Genomic DNA, 15829 nt, shown 5'->3' on the forward strand with positions numbered 1-15829 from the left:
ATATTGATCAGAGCACCTGTCCCTGAGTGGTGGTGAAGTTTGTTCACAAGGACATACAGTTTCAGATTGGGATGCTACTCTCCTGATTCCCCAGCCCTTCTTGGATTGCTTACATGATTTCAGGTAAAGTTCTTCCTCTCTGTATATTTCCCCTCTTTGTTATCTTAGTGCTTAAAAATGTTTGTTCTTGATAACTACCCTACAACAATTATCCCTGCCCATTTCCCTGCTATCTATGTCTCTTGAGGTAGAAAACTCTTCTATGGTTGATTTGGCTTCTAAAATACTGAATTCTCACTCCTAATCCTTTATACACGGGTAGAAGCAGAGAAGACCTGAGGGGTTGTCTCATCCAACCCCTTCACTTTATAGTTGCGGAGGCTGAGACCCAAAGGAGGAAGTGACTTACTCAGACTGTCACCACAGGTGTTAGGAAAGAAGGGCACTCCTCGGTCTTTTCAAGTCTATGGAGATTGCAACAATGCCTGGATCCCCTGATAACCTCACGTGGTGCCTCTTGAGTGTAGTGGAAGAGTTATTTGTCCTTGATAATATTTGGTTGTTAGGTTTTGTCTGAAGGGCAGGAGTAAAATTCACTCCTGCCCACCTACCAGATGCACCTTATATTTCTAACTCTGAGAAAGGAGTTTCTGTTTGCAGCACCCTGCCCCTAATTGTTTTTTTTTTTGTTGTTGTTGTTGTTTTTCCTCTTTGGATATTCTCTCCTATACCCTTTCTTTGAATATTTTCTCCTATACCTTTTTTTCTCAGAAAATATGTTTCTTGGAAAAACATGCTTCTGTATGTATGCTCCCTTCTTTACCCACCCTGCAGTTTCCTTTCTCTGAGAGAAAACCTCTATGGCGGAAATCCCCTTCTTTTTGCTGCAGGGCTTGCCAACAAAATTTCCATATGTGACTCTGCAGGAGTGTCTGTGCACAGCCTATGCCTCTGACAAGGTCTGATTTGAGGGGTGCAGAAAGGCCTTTCTACCCTCAAATATCTCTTCTTGTTGCCCAATTGAAACTGTGTTGTAGCCACCTGTACCTAAGGAAAAATTTACACCTCAGCTGGTAACAAAGGCTTAGATTACACTATAGTGGGGCTGCCTTTATCAATTAATCTGATCGATTGGTTTAAAAGTATATTTATTGAAAACCAGTTGACTTACCTGATAGAAGTTAGAATAAACAGCATCCAAGCTGCCTTTCAACTTGGAAATTCCGATATGTGCAACATGCTTTTTAATTTTTTTGACTTCCTCCCTATTTTCTACGTTTCCTGCCACCACCTTAGTTCAGAGCATAATGTAATGGAGGCTGTAGACAAAGTAGCTGCCACCATTTATCAAGCACTTTTTATGTGCTAGGCGCTGCAGTAGGGACTTTTACATACACTATCCTGTTTTATCTTCAAGATTACCATTTGAAGAGATATTTGTAACTTAATTATCTCAACTGTGTATAGATGATGAAACTGATTAAGTAACCTGCCCAACATCACACAGCGGATGGCCATCCCCTACTTGGGCCATTGCAGTTACTTCCTAGCAGTTTCTCTTGCCTCTAGTCTTTTCTCTCCTACCTGATAAATGGTCTTAAACCTGCCCCTTTGCCAGCAGCTAACTATAGCACTGTTTGTTGAGCCTTTTCTGTGTGAGCCAGCCAAGTGTCTTGTGCTTTTGAATACATCCACTTATTTAATCTTCATAACCATCTTGGGAGGTGATCGTTCTTGTCCTCATTTTACAGACAAGATGAAAATCTCAATGAGGGCTTGTTCAAGGCCTAATACTAGTAATTGGCCAAGCCCTAGTTCTTAACCGTGACTCCGTGGTATTCAGGACCAGGGTCCCTCCCTGATCCTCTGTGTGGTCCTTCTGCTTGGCTGATGGGTCCGACTTACCTCCCCCATCAATATTGTGCCTTCTTCTCTTTGCCTTGGGCTCTGGCTCTTCCGTCTGCCTGAAATACCCTACTGGCTTCTGTTCAGTCCTGGAGATTCTAATTGCCCATCAGGATTCAGCTTCACTTCCTGGGCTAAGTCTCTTATAATTCTTCCAAACAAATAAAAATTTCCACCCTGTCAGGGAGATTTTATCCATGGTACCCTTTGGGCTGCCACCTCTCTTGAGTGCTACATGTACTTAGCTGTGACTACATAATATGTGGACCACACAGAATCATACACTCAAGGTCTTTGTGCTCAGTAAGCCTGCCATGTGAATGGGAAATTAAACATCCAGGTTTGAAAATTTAAAAATCAACCCCACCAGATTAATAACTTCAACAATAAAAGGCATTTTTATGTTTGTTTTCACTTTTTAAAGGGATGTAGTAAAACTATGAACTATGCACACAAACACTTTTTATACGATGTCAGGGTTCATAGACCTCCCCCTTGTTAGGAACCTCTGATATTCTGTATGTCAATGAGGCAATACGTGATTAATCAGCAACTTATTGATTCTAGACACCAAGTGCTATAAGAAAGAGGAGAGGTCACTGAAGCTGCAGTGTGTCAGGAGAGCTTCCCAGAGGAGGAGGGACTTGATGGAGGGGTGAAGGATGGAAGGGTTTGGGCATGGGAGGTGAGGGTCCTGAGAGTATTAGCTTCAGGACAGAGACTGTGGCTGCTTGTTCCCTCTATTCCCAACACCTAGCAAGTGCCACGAAGCCCTAGTGACACAGTGGTTAAGAGCTTGGCTGCTAACCAAAAGGTTGGCAGCTGGAATCCACCAGTCGTTCCTTGGAAACCCTGTGGGGCAGTTCTACTCTGTCCTATAGGGTCACTATGAGTCATAATTGACTCACCAGCAATGGGTTTGTTTTTTTTTCAGTGCAGTGCCTGTTGCTTAGTAGGTCCTCAGTAAATATCTGCTGAATGAATGAATGATGATGGAAGATGTCCCAAGCAGATGGAATGGTGTGGGTACAAATGTAGAGTTTAGACAGTTGAAGCACACTGAGACATAGTAAGTGGTCTCTGGCATAGTAACAAAACAAAACAACAGTTGCCACTGAATTGACTACAACTCCTGGCCACCGCATGTGTGTTGGAGTAGAAGTGTCCTCCATAGGGTTTTCAATGGCTGATTTTTCAGAAGCAGATCACCAGGCCTTTCTTCTGAGGTGCCTCTGAGTGAACTTGAATCATGAACCTTAAAGTTAGCAGGTGAGTGCATTAACCGTTTGCACCACCCAGAGACTCCTTGGCACAGTTAGATGGAGAGGAAGGCTGGGACTGCACAGATAGACATGGAACAGCAGGATCTGCTTCAGTTTGCCTTGTAGGCTATGTGGACCCCTGGTCCCTTGGAAGAGGGTAGACTCATGAGCACGCGCACAGGACATTCCCATGGTTAGGGAGGAAATTGGGAAGGTCAGAGCATGGCTGCTGCCTCTGGGGCCCGAGGACCTAAGAGACTGAGGACAGGTATGAGAAGATCCTGAAGGGGTAAGGGGTAGTCCAAGAGAGAGCCAGAGGGATTTGAAGACAATGCAGTCTGTTCCACAATTCTCAGTCCCAGGAGTCACAGAGCTCATTAAGGTGTTGGTAATGGGAGTGTTCTTTCCCTCTGTCCAGCACCTCACTTCACTTAGGTACCCCTTCTCTTCCTGTTCTTTGCCCCATCTTGCATTGTTCTCTTTCTCCTCAGCCTTCTCTCTTAACATTTGCATTTCCTTTCTTCTAATGTCTATCTTCTCTGCCCTTTGTTGCATCATGCCTGTTTTTTTTTTTTTCTTTTTGTCTCTTCTGGAGAAAAAAAATCCAGTATTTTAATATATCTTCTTGTTTTTCTCCATTTCCTCACTTCTTTTCTCTATTTTATTAACATTTCCCATTACTCATTTTATCTCTCTCATCCTCTCTTGGTCTTTATTGGTGTTTCACCTTCCTTTCTAATCACTCACCCCATAATCAACTGTCTATTCCTCCTGTGCCTCCCTTGCATTTTGTCCTGTCACTCTATAAGGACGGTTGCCACCATTCCCTAGGGTGGGATTCTCAACACCCGTTGTGTATTTGCTCCCTGGTTCTATGACTGCAGTGTGCTCTCAGCCAGCTTTGGCAACAAAAGGATCCTCACCACTTCCCAAAGGTGACATGGAGCGTCCAATAGAAATTAACTTTTCTGTAAAAAATATGAATTTATTACATTTAGTTTTTTCAGAAAAAAATTTCTAATTCTTCCTTGCTCTATATGTTTAAAAATGTTAGGATACAAAGTAACCTTAAGGAGAAAAGACTGTCCAGATATATCACTTAAGTTCTGACAATTTTCACTTACATTCAAGGAATACAAGAAAACATTCTTGTCAAAAACTCAAACATGATCACAAACCCCAAACCCCACCCCTTCTCCAGAGGTAACTACTGTTTTCCTTATGCTCTGTATCCTATGGCAACTTATATTTCTCATAGTGTTGCCCACCCATGATATTTCCAAACTCTATAATTTCTATCAACTTAATAGGTAAACATGAGCCCTGGTGTTTCAGTGGTTAAGCACTTGGTTGCCAGCCAAAAGGTTGGCGATTTGAATGCTCTGTAGGACAAAAAATTTACAGCCTTGGAAATCCTACAGTTCTACTCTGTCTTATAGGATCACTTTGAGTTGGAATTGACTAGCAATGGGTTTAATGGGTAAACAGTTGTATCTTTGTTTTCATTTGAATTTCTCCAGTTAATTGTGAGATAAAGCAATTTTTTTATATATATATAATATTTATTTGGATTTTCTTTTTTGAGAATTACTGCTCATTTTGTTTAACCTTTTATATTAATTTGTGGGTAGTCTTTATATATTTTGAATATGAACCTACTTTCAGTTGTATATTATCAATATTTTGTCCACTTTTTATGCCTTATTTAATAAGGATATTCCTACTAAAGAAGCCCTGGTGGTGCAGTGGTTAAAGAGCTCAGCTGCTAACTGAAAAGTCAGCAGTTCAAACGAGAAAGATGTGGCAATCTGTTTCCATAAAGATTTACAGCCTTAGAAACCCTATGGGGCAGGTCTACTCTGCCCTATAGGGAGGGTTGCTATGAGTCGGAATTGACTCGACAGTTTTTGGGGTTTTTTTTATTCCTACTCCAAGATCATAAACACGTTCTCCTATATTTTCTTCTGTGAATGCTGTAATTTTTTCTCATTTAATTCTTTAATCTGCCAGGAATTTATTTTTATGTGTGGTATGAGGTAGGAATCTAATTTTATTTTTTCAAAATGGGTAGGCAGTTGTCCCAAATTATGAATTCAATAGCCTTTCTTTCCCTAAACCAAACCGAACCCACTGCCGTCGAATTGATTCTGACTCATAGTGACCACATAGGGTTTCCAAGGCTGTAAATGTCTATGGAAGCAGACTGCCACATCTTTCTGCCATGGAGCCACTGGTGGTTTTCAAACACTGATTTTCAGTTAACAGCCCATCACTTTAACCACTGTGCGACCGGGGCTCATTTCCCTACAGATATTTGATTCTATTGTTTAGATCAAATTGCAAATTTTCACACATATATGGTCTTATTCTGGCCTTACTCTGTCCTATTGGTCAATTTGCTTATTTCTTCACCAATACCAGGCTCTTTTAATTAATATAGCTTTATACAGGCATGCCTCATTTTTCTGTGCTTCCCTTTATTGCACTTCGCAGATTCTGTGTTTTTTACCAATTGAAGGTTTGTGGCAACCCTGTGTCTGGATTGAGCAAGACGATTGGCACCACTTTTCCAACAGCATATGCTCACTTCGTGTCTCTGTGTCACATTTTGGTAATTTTTGCAATATTTCAAACTTTTTCATTATTATTTTATCTCTTATGGTGATCTGTGATCTTTGATATTGCGATTGTTATTGTTTTGGGGAACCATGAACTGTACCTGTATAAGGCTGTGAACTGAGCCCATATAAAGACAGTGAACTTAATAAATGTTGTGTGTGTTCTGACTGCCCCACCAACTAGCTGTTCCTTTCTTTCTCTCCCTCTCCTTGGGCCTACCTATACCCTGAGACACAACAATACTGAAATTAGGCCAATTAATAACCCTACAGTAGCCTCTAAGTGTTCAAGTGAAAGGAAGAGTTATACATCTCTCACTTTAAATCAAAAGCTAGAAATGATGAAGCTTAATGAGGAGGACATGTCGGAAAGCTGAGATAGGCCAAAAGCTAGGCTTCTTGTGCCAAACAGCCAAGTTGTGAATGCAAAGAAAAAGTTCTTGATGGAAATGAAAAGTGCTACTCCAGTGAACACATTAATGATAAGAAAGTGAAAGAGCCTTATTGCTGATATAGAGAAAGTTTTCATGGTCTGGATAGAAGCGCAAACCAACACAACAGTCCCCTAAGCCAAAGCCTAATCCAGAGAAAGGCCCTAACTCTCTTCAATTCTGTGAAGGCCGAGAGAGGGGATGAAGCTGCAGAAGGAAAGTTCGAAGCTAGCAGAGGTTGGTTCATGAGGTTTAAGGAAAGAAGCTGTCTCCATAACATACAGGTTCAAGGTGAAGCAACAAGTGCTGATGTAGAAGCTGTAGCAAGTTATCTAGAAGATGTAGCTAAGGTAATTGATGAAGAGAGCTACACTAAACAGCAGATTTTCAATGTAGACAAAACAGTCTCATACTGAAAGAAGACGCCATCTAGCACTTTCATAGCTAGAGGGGAGAAGCCAATGCCTGGTTTCAAAGCTTCAAAAGACAGGTTAACTCTCTCGTTAGGGGCTAATGCAGCTGGTGACTTTAAATTGAAGCCAATGCTCATTTACTATTTTGAAATGCCTAGGGCCCATCAATTGCTCATATGCAAGTTCAAGCTGAAACTGAAGAAAATTAGAGCAAGTCCACAGGAACCAAAATATGAACTGAGTATATCCCACCTGAATTTAGAGACCATCTCAAGAATAGATTTGATGCATTGAACACTAGTGACCGAAGACCAGACAAGTTGTGGAATGACATCACGGACATCATCCATGAAGAAAGCAAGAGGTCATTGAAAAGAAAGGAAATAAATAAAAGACCAAGATGAGTGTCAGAGGAGACTCTAAAACTTTCTCACGAACGTCGAGCAGCTAAAGCAAAAGGAAGAAAGGATGAAGTGAAAGAACTGAACAGAAGATTTCAAAGGGCGGCTCAAAAAGACAAAGTAGTATAATGACATGTGCAAAGAGCTGGAAATAGAAAACCAAAAGGGAAGAACACACTTCGTGTTTCTCAAGCTGAAAGAACTGAATAAAAAATTCAAACCTCAAGTTGCAATAGTGAAGGATTTTATGGGGAAAATATGAAATGATGCAGGAAGCATCAATACCAAAAAGAATTAGTCAATGTTCAACCATTTCAAGAGGTAGCATATGATCAGGAACCAATAGTACTGAAGGAAGAAGTCCAAACTGCTCTGAAGGCATTGGCAAAAAACAAGGCTCCAGGAATTGACTGAATATCAATTGACATATTTCAACAAATGGATGCAGCGGTGGAGGTGCTCAATCCTCTATGTCAAGAAATATGGAAGACAAGTTCCTGGCCAACTGACTGGAAGAGATCCATATTTATGCCTATACCCAAGGAAGGTGATCGAACCCAATGTGGAAATTATAGAACAAAATCATTAATATCACACGCAAGCAAAATTTTGCTGAAGATTGTTCAAAAACAGGAAACTGCCAGAAATTCAGGCTAGTTTCAGAAGAAGATGTGGAACCAGAGATATCATTGCTGATGTCGGATGGGTCCTGGCTGAAAGCAGAGAATACCAGAAGGATGTTTACCTGTGTTTTATTGACTATGCAATGTCATTTGACTGTGCGGATCATAACAAATTGTGGATAACGTTGTGAAGAACTTAACTGTGCTCATGAGGAACCTTTACATAGATCAAGAGGAAGTTGTTTGGACAGAACAAGGGGATACTGATTGGCTTAAAGTCAGGAAAGGTGTGTATCTGAGTTGTATCCTTTCACTATACCTATTCAATCTATATGCTGAAAAAATAATCTGAGAAGCTGGACTATATGAAGAAGAACAGGGCATCAGGATTGGAGGAAGACATTAACAACCTGTGTTATGCAGATGATACAACGTCGCTTGCTGAAAGTGAAAAGGACTTGAAGATCACAGACCACAGCCTTCAGTATAGATTATACTTCGACATAAAGAAAACAAAAATCCTCACAACTAGACCAATGAGCAACATCATGATAAATGGAGAAAAGATTGAAGTTGTTAAGGATTTCGTTTTTCTTGGGTCCACAATCAACAGCAATGGAAGCAGCAGTCAAGCAATCAAGCAACACATTGCATTGAGTTAATCTGCTGCTAAGGACCTCTTTAAAGTGTTGAAAAGCAAAGATGTCACCTTGAAGACTAATGTGCTCCTGATCCAAGCCATAGTATTTTCAATCACATTATATGCATGTGAAAGCTGGACAATGAATAAGGAAGACCAAAGAAGAATTGCTGCCTTTGAATTGTGGTGTTGGCGAAGAATATCGAATATCCTGTGGAGTGCCAAAAGAACGAACAAATCTGTCTTGGAAAAAGTACAACCAGAATGCTCCTTAGAAGCAAGGCTGTGAGACTGCATCTTACATACTTTGGAAGTGTTGTCAAATAAATAAATAAAAACCAGTGCCGTCTATACGATTCCAACTCATAGCGACCCCTATAGGACAGAGTAGAACTGTCTGATAGAGTTTCCAAGGAGCCCCTGGCAGATTCGAACTACCGACCTCTTGGTTAGCAGCTGTAGCACTCAACCACTACGCCATCAGGTTTTCAAGACATGTTGTCAGGAGGGATTAAACCCTGGAGAAGGACATCATGCTTGGAAAAGTACAGGGTCAGCAGAAAAGAGGAGGACCCTCAATGAGGTGGATTGACACAGTGGCTGAAACAATGAGCTCAAGCATAACAATGATTGTAAGAATGGTGCAGGATTGGGCAGCGTTTCGTTCTGTTGTGCATAGGGTCTCTATGAGCTGGAACCGACTTGACAGCGCCAAACAACATAACAAGAACAACAGGGTGCTTAAGAATTGTGCTAAATCTATTCTGCTTGTGCTGTATAAATGGAACACCAAAGCTTGGATGACAGCACATCTTTTTACAACATGATTTACTGAATATTTTAAGCGCACTGTGGAGACCTACTGCTCAGAAAAAAAGATTCCTTTCAAAATATTACTGCTCATTAACAATGCACCTGATCACCCAAGAGCTCTGTTGGAGATGTACAAGGAGATCAATACTGTTTTTATGCTTGCTAACACAGCATCCATTTTGCAGCCCATGGATGAAGGAGTAATTTTGACTTTCCAGAGTCAGAATTGACTCGATGGCACTGGGTTTAGCCTTATTATTTAAGAAATACATTTCATAAGGCTATAGCTGCCATAGATAGTGATTCCTTTGATGGATCTGGGCAAAGTAAATTGAAAACCTTCTGGAAAGGATTCACCATTCTAGCTGCCATTAAGAATATTGTGGTTCATAGGAGGAGGTAAAAATATCAACATTAACCAGAGTTTGGAAGAAATCGATTCCAATCCTTATGGGTGACTTTGAGGGGTTCAAGACTTCCGTGGATGAAGTAACTGCAGATGTGGTGAAAATAGCAAGAGAACTACAATTGGAAGTGGAGCCTGAAGATTTGACTGAATTGCTGCAATCTCATGATAAAATTTTAACAGATGAGGGGTTGCTTCATATGGATGAGCAAAGGAAATGGTTTCTCGAGATGGAATCTACTGCTGATGAAGATGCTATAAACATTGTTGAAATAACAACAAAAGGATTTAGAGTATTACATAATCTTAGCTGATAATGCAGCTGCAGGATTTGAGAGGACTGACTCCAATTTTGAAAGAAGTTCTACTGTGGGTAAAATGCTATCAAACAGCATCACATGCTACAGTAGAGAAATCTTCCATGAAAGGAAGAGACAATTGATATGGCAAAGTCATTGTTATCTTATTTTTAAAAGTTGCCACAGCCACCCCAGCCTTCAGCAACCACCACCGTAATCAGTCAGCGGCCATCAACATCGAGGCAAAACCCTCCACAAGCAAAAAGATTATGACTCGCTAAAGGCTCAGATGATGGTTAGCATGTTTTAGCAAGAAAGTATTTTTTAATTAAGGTACGTACATTATTTTTTTAGACAATGCTATTGCACACTTAACAGACTATGATATTGTGTAAATATAACTTTCATTTGCACTGGGAAACCAAAAAATTTGCGTGACTCGCTTTACTGCAATATTCGCTTTATAGCAGTGGTCTGGAACTGAACTTGCAATATCTTGGAGGTATGCTTGTGCTACATTGTAATAACTGATAAGGCACGTCCCCAGACTTTGTTCTTATTTTTCAAAATTCTTTTGGCCATTTGTTGAGCATATATATATATATATATATAACCAAAGCAATGCCATTGAGTAGATTCTGACTCATAGCAGCCCAGTAGGACAGAGTAGAACTGCCCCATAGAGTTTCCAAGGCTATAAATCTTTATGGAAGCAGATGGCCACATTTTTCTCCCACGGAGCGGCTGGTGAGTTCAAACAGCAAACATTTGGGTTAGTAGCTGAGTGCTTTAGCACACACATATATATGTATACATAACATAAATATATTTAATACAAATATTATATAATATTAAAGGAGATATATTATGATTAAAATATATAACATGTAATTTGCATAATAATATGTAGTGTATTTAATTATGATATATAATTGTATAGTATTTAATTATATATTATATATATCTATACAATTACACTATACACACTCTGTACCTTGTCTTTTCACTGAACAATGTAATTTAGAAAGAATTCGGCATCAACACATAAAAAACAACCTCATTCTGTTTCTTATTTTCATATTATCCCATTGTTTATTCATCCTTACCCCTATTGATGGATCTTTAGATTGTTTTCAGTCTTTTTTCTACAGTGAAACATGTGAGAACCTGGTACTCTATGGGACTGCTATATTTTTCCAGATTTTGCCAATTTTCTGCCTTTGACACTTGTTTTAGTGGAAAATATTTATGCTTTCTTCTCTGACAGATTGCTGCCTTACACAGGTTCCAGCTTTCGCAGGTTTTACAGTATAAACAAATCTATACCAGACCGCCTTGTCTACAGTCATTACACCAATGTGCAATATACCTGTAAGATGAATTCTTGTAAGTAGAACTGCTTAGTCAAAAGGCATTTTTATTTTTTAAAGGACTTGCTGTCACTCAGAATTGACTTGACAGCATTGGGTTTGGTGTTTTTGGTTTGCACTCTGAATGGTCCTTTTTAATAGCATCTTTTGTTTGTTTCATGTGTATACTATCTTTCTTTGTCTCATCCCATGTTGATGAGAAGAATTTTTAAAACTTTTCCTATACAGGCTCTTTTTTTTATCAGTATTGCTTTGTTGTTTTCCTTTCTTTCTTTCATGAAGGAAACTTTTTTTTTTCAGGTATCTGCGGACCCTCGGTTGTCTGTTCAAATTAATAAAAAAAGCAATTGAATATCTGAGCATGTGGGTGGGGCATGTCAATTGTGGTTTCATTTTGGGTGATATGACTGGGTTTCTTTTTTTTAAAAAAAAACTTCCAATATCAGCGTCTTCTGGAGCTGAGGGAGGGGATGGTGTGTTTTCTAACTTCTAGCCTGAAGGGAATAAATCTGGGTCCCAGGAGCTGAGTGAGAGGAGACCAGGGCATCCCCACTTCCCTCACATAATTCCTTTGTGTTCACAGCACTTCCACCTCAACTGCTCTTAATAACCCCTGGTCCTGTAACACTTCACCTCATCTTCCCTGAAGAATTAGTCTCCCACTTCCTGCCAGAGTGTAAGAGTGGCGGGGTCTGTGTGTGTAGAGTGGCAAGGGATCTGTGCATCCACATGCTCCTTCAGCAGACTTTCCATAAATCCCTGTTTTCAGTCTTACCCTTACCCTCACTTATGTTTGGCAACTCCTGCCACCAACTGCTGAATCCCTGGGCACATTCCGTGGTGTTCATCAGACTACCCCTTTCCTCACCATCGCCATAGAACTCAGTCTTCTTAGGTCTGCGTGTGCTTCCAGCTGTCAAAAATGTTTTTATTGTCTTCTCTCTTGTTCTCACTGCATTTGTGACAACACTCATTCTAGTGGGAATTTTGAAGTGAATAGTGATTCAGTGTGTTCTATTTCCCATTTTAATTCAGAAGTAGAGTTATTTATACACCATGGTTCCTGGGACCCTGGATACTGAGGATAACTTTTAGTTATCCTCAGGCTACTGAGACTGAGAAATGTAGGGCTGTTCTTAATGCAAATTCCCTCTTCTCTCCCCGCCACACAGATAGCATTCTTCCTGCAAATAAGACTTGTCGTTGTGTGGGGTTTTTTTTTATTAGATCTTTTATTCTATTCCATCTTCTCTGCTCCTTGGAATGAAACTGAGTCCAGAGGGGTTCCTTACACCAGACTACTCACCTGCTCTCACAGGTGCAAACTAGCACTGTTGGTTTTGGCGCTTGGTGTACACCCTCTCTTTGCAGACGGTATTTTTGTGGTCTGTACTTACAGGTGTCCTTTTCCACATTCTCCATTACCGTTGCTCAGTCTCCACTGTGTTTGGTGTTCCTTCCATACCTTCGTAGCTTCGGCTTTTAGCTGTCCCAACTCTGTCAAGCGTGGACTTTGGGCTTCTGCTTTCAATTTTCTTGGTGCTTCAGGGTGACTTCTGAGAGGATTCTCACTCTGTATTTCCATTTTTAAGCCAGACGTGTGCAATTGGGATTTTAGTTGATGTCACATGGACTTTATAGACTAATTTTGGGGGGAATTTACATCCTTACAGTTTGAGCTTTTCTATCCAAGAATATGCATACCTTCCCATTTCTTCAGACTTTCGGTCAAATTTTTTTTGTCCGTGTTTTCACTAAAGTTTTATCGTTTTTAGCATAGGGCTCTTTCCTAGCTACTTCACAGTTTTTGTTTCAATTGTGAAGAAGATAAATGTATTTTTTCTATTGCTTTTACTAATGGGTTATTGGTATTATATGAGAAACGTGTTGATTTTTGTTTTGATCTTGTGTATAGTGTAACTGCTTTAAAAATGAATCATATTTCTATGTTCCTTGTAGAAAATTTGTACAGTTCTAGGAAATTGTGAGGAAAAAAAAAAAAAACCCTTAACTCTACCACACTGTTAATATATTGGCATATTTCCTTCCAGTCTTTAGAAACACATGGGAATACTTTTTCTCTCTCTCTACACATATATGTATATATATTTTCCTCAATAGCTCTATCTTTTCATGTTAGTTACAAGAATTAAATGCAAGGATGCAACAGTGTTCATTGCAGTGCCCGGCACGTGAAAAATCTTCATGTAATGCTAGCCATCACCATTTTTAAATGCTTGGGAATTGTTTATGTTATCATCTCCAATTTTTACTGTTACTCTGTAAGTTAATATAGCTATTCCAATTCAAGATAAGGAAGCCAAGGTTCAGAGACATTATCAAAGGTGTCCAGTTCATACAGCTGATAACTTCCTTTGCTGCTTTCATATTTTTTCTTATAAAAGCAAATCCTGAAGTGAGACTGGCCTAGAGCTTTGTGAGAGATAACAAAAACTACAAGAACTGGAGAATAGATACCTATTCTTAGCAGAAGCAGAAGCAGTTGCCCACTTTAGCAATAAATAGCTCAATATTCTCTTTTCAAAAATGTCAGAAAGTCCTAGAAAATGAAAGAAAAAACCAATCTACATCTTTGTTAGAGATTTTTTTCATAAAGAGGCCAAGCCTTTTATTCTAAACTAAGTAACATTTAAAGAGGGAAATATATCAGGCAAAGTTAGAGTGTCCTCGATATTACAGCCCTAAACTTAAATCTCCTGCTTTCAGATCCCAACCCTCCCTGGGTGCATCCCTTCTGCAGGAATAATGGTCTGGGTGGGAAACCAGACTCTCATTCCCCACTTCATCCTCCTTGGCCTCTTCACTCACTCCCCGCTGCACTTCTTCTTCTTCTCCATCATCATGGTCATGTTTCTGGTGGCCCTGTCTGCCAATGGGCTCATGATCTTCCTCATCCACGTTGACTCCCGCCTCCACAGCCCCATGTACTTCTTCCTCAGCTGGCTGTCCCTCATGGATCTCATGCTCATCTCCACCATTGTGCCATGGATGGCTGTGGATTTCCTCCTGGGTGGTGGCGCCATCTCCTTCACAGGCTGTGGGCTCCAGATCCTCTTCTTCCTCACCCTCCTGGGGGATGAGTGCTTCCTGCTGGCCTTCATGGCCTACGATCGCTACGTGGCCATCAGCAACCCACTGAGGTACTCGATGGTCATGAGCCGTCGTGTCTGCTGGATCATGGTAGCAGGCTCCTGGCTTTTTGGACTGGTAGACGGGCTGATCCAGGCTGTCTTCACCCTCCGCTTCCCTTACTGCAGCTCCCAGGAGATCGACCACTTCTTCTGCGATGTTCCCACTGTGCTCAAGCTGGCCTGCACTAATACTTCCCTTTATGAGACCATGATCTATGTCTGCTGCATCCTCATGCTTCTCCTACCCTTCTCTGTCATCTCTACCTCCTACCTGCGGATCCTGGTGGCTCTGCTCTGCATGCGCTCTGCCGAAGGCCGGCAGAAGACCTTTGCTACCTGCTCCTCCCACATGGCAGTGGTCTCCCTCTTCTACGGGGCTGCCATGATCACCTACATGCGACCCCAGGCTTACCACTCCTCGAAGCAGGACAAGGTGGTTTCCGCCTTCTATACCATGATCACCCCCATGCTCAACCCTCTCATATACAGTCTGAGGAACAAGGAAGTAACTGGGGCTCTGAGGAAACTCCTGGGAAGGTGTTCCTTTGGGGAAGGACAGGGCTAGGTTGACACCAGCAGACATGGGCTTCCTGACTTGGGAATTTGGATTAGCTAATGGCATCATTTGATACAGGAGAAATGTAGCTTACTAAAAATAAAAGGCATACTCTGACCAAAGTTAATCAGGATTAGCACATTGATTCAATCCTTCAGATTCATGCTGAGTGTAGGCAATAAGTAAGAAAGGCTTGGGCCTAAGGCGTTACAAAAAGTGGAAGACACAGACAGAAATGTTTATCCCCACAGCTCCTGGGAGAGTCAGCAGGTGACAGCTCTCAGCAGCACCCCTCTCTAGGGGTTAACCGTGGCTGAAGAGAGCCACTATGCCCACAGTCATGCCCTCTCCTTGGGGGCTGCCTGAATCCCATGGCTGATCAATAGGTGTATGAAGACCCCCTTGCCTTGCCTCAGTTTGGGATAACCCTGAAGGATCATTCCAGCTTTGAGCTCTCCATAGGATAAGTTGAGGTATCACAAGCAACTTCTCCTTCTATCCAATTTTGTTTCCTCAACTCCCTTCCCTCATCATAGGTTTTGGGCCTGAGAGCACTGTCTTATAAAGCTCCTGCATGCAAATCCTGTCTAAGTCTGCTTCCAGAAAACCTGGCCTGTGACGTAGAAACTCAAGAGTGACCGTAAGCTAAGTGAAATTTGCTATAAATCGTCAGATACATGCACTCAGTGTATGATGTGGGTACCAAGAAAGGCCCCATAACATTGTTTTGGTGATAGGAAGAGGTCAAAGAGGTGTCATGGAGATACCTAAGAAAGGTTTCATGCTAAGGCTGGAAACCTAAATCCCCACAGGTACAGATGGAAATGTCAGTGAGGGGTAGCCGTCTACTGACTGACAAGGGTGAATGGGGCACTCATTCCTCAACTAAAGCCTCTGGACTGTTGTGTTCCACCCATGTTGTTGTTAAAGATGTCATTTT

The 15829-nt window shown here is 41.0% G+C and overlaps 1 protein-coding gene across 1 annotated transcript; it reads left to right on the forward strand.

The window, feature by feature from the left end:
* The first annotated feature begins 13761 nt into the window (after positions 1 to 13761).
* Positions 13762 to 15200, forward strand: LOC100671335 (olfactory receptor 2T27-like). The gene has a single exon (XM_003404919.4). It carries the CDS (start codon positions 13948 to 13950, stop codon positions 14896 to 14898), a length of 951 nt encoding a protein of 316 aa, XP_003404967.4. The 5' UTR covers positions 13762 to 13947; the 3' UTR covers positions 14899 to 15200.
* The last annotated feature ends 629 nt before the right edge of the window (positions 15201 to 15829 follow it).

The sequence above is a fragment of the Loxodonta africana genome, chromosome 2 (genome assembly GCF_030014295.1).
Source record: "Loxodonta africana isolate mLoxAfr1 chromosome 2, mLoxAfr1.hap2, whole genome shotgun sequence".
Classification (NCBI taxonomy): domain Eukaryota; kingdom Metazoa; phylum Chordata; class Mammalia; order Proboscidea; family Elephantidae; genus Loxodonta; species Loxodonta africana.

Coding starts and splice junctions, on each gene's coding strand:
- LOC100671335 (XM_003404919.4), top strand. CDS start 13,948: ATGGTCTGGGTGGGAAACCAGACTCTCATTCCCCACTTCATCCTCCTT.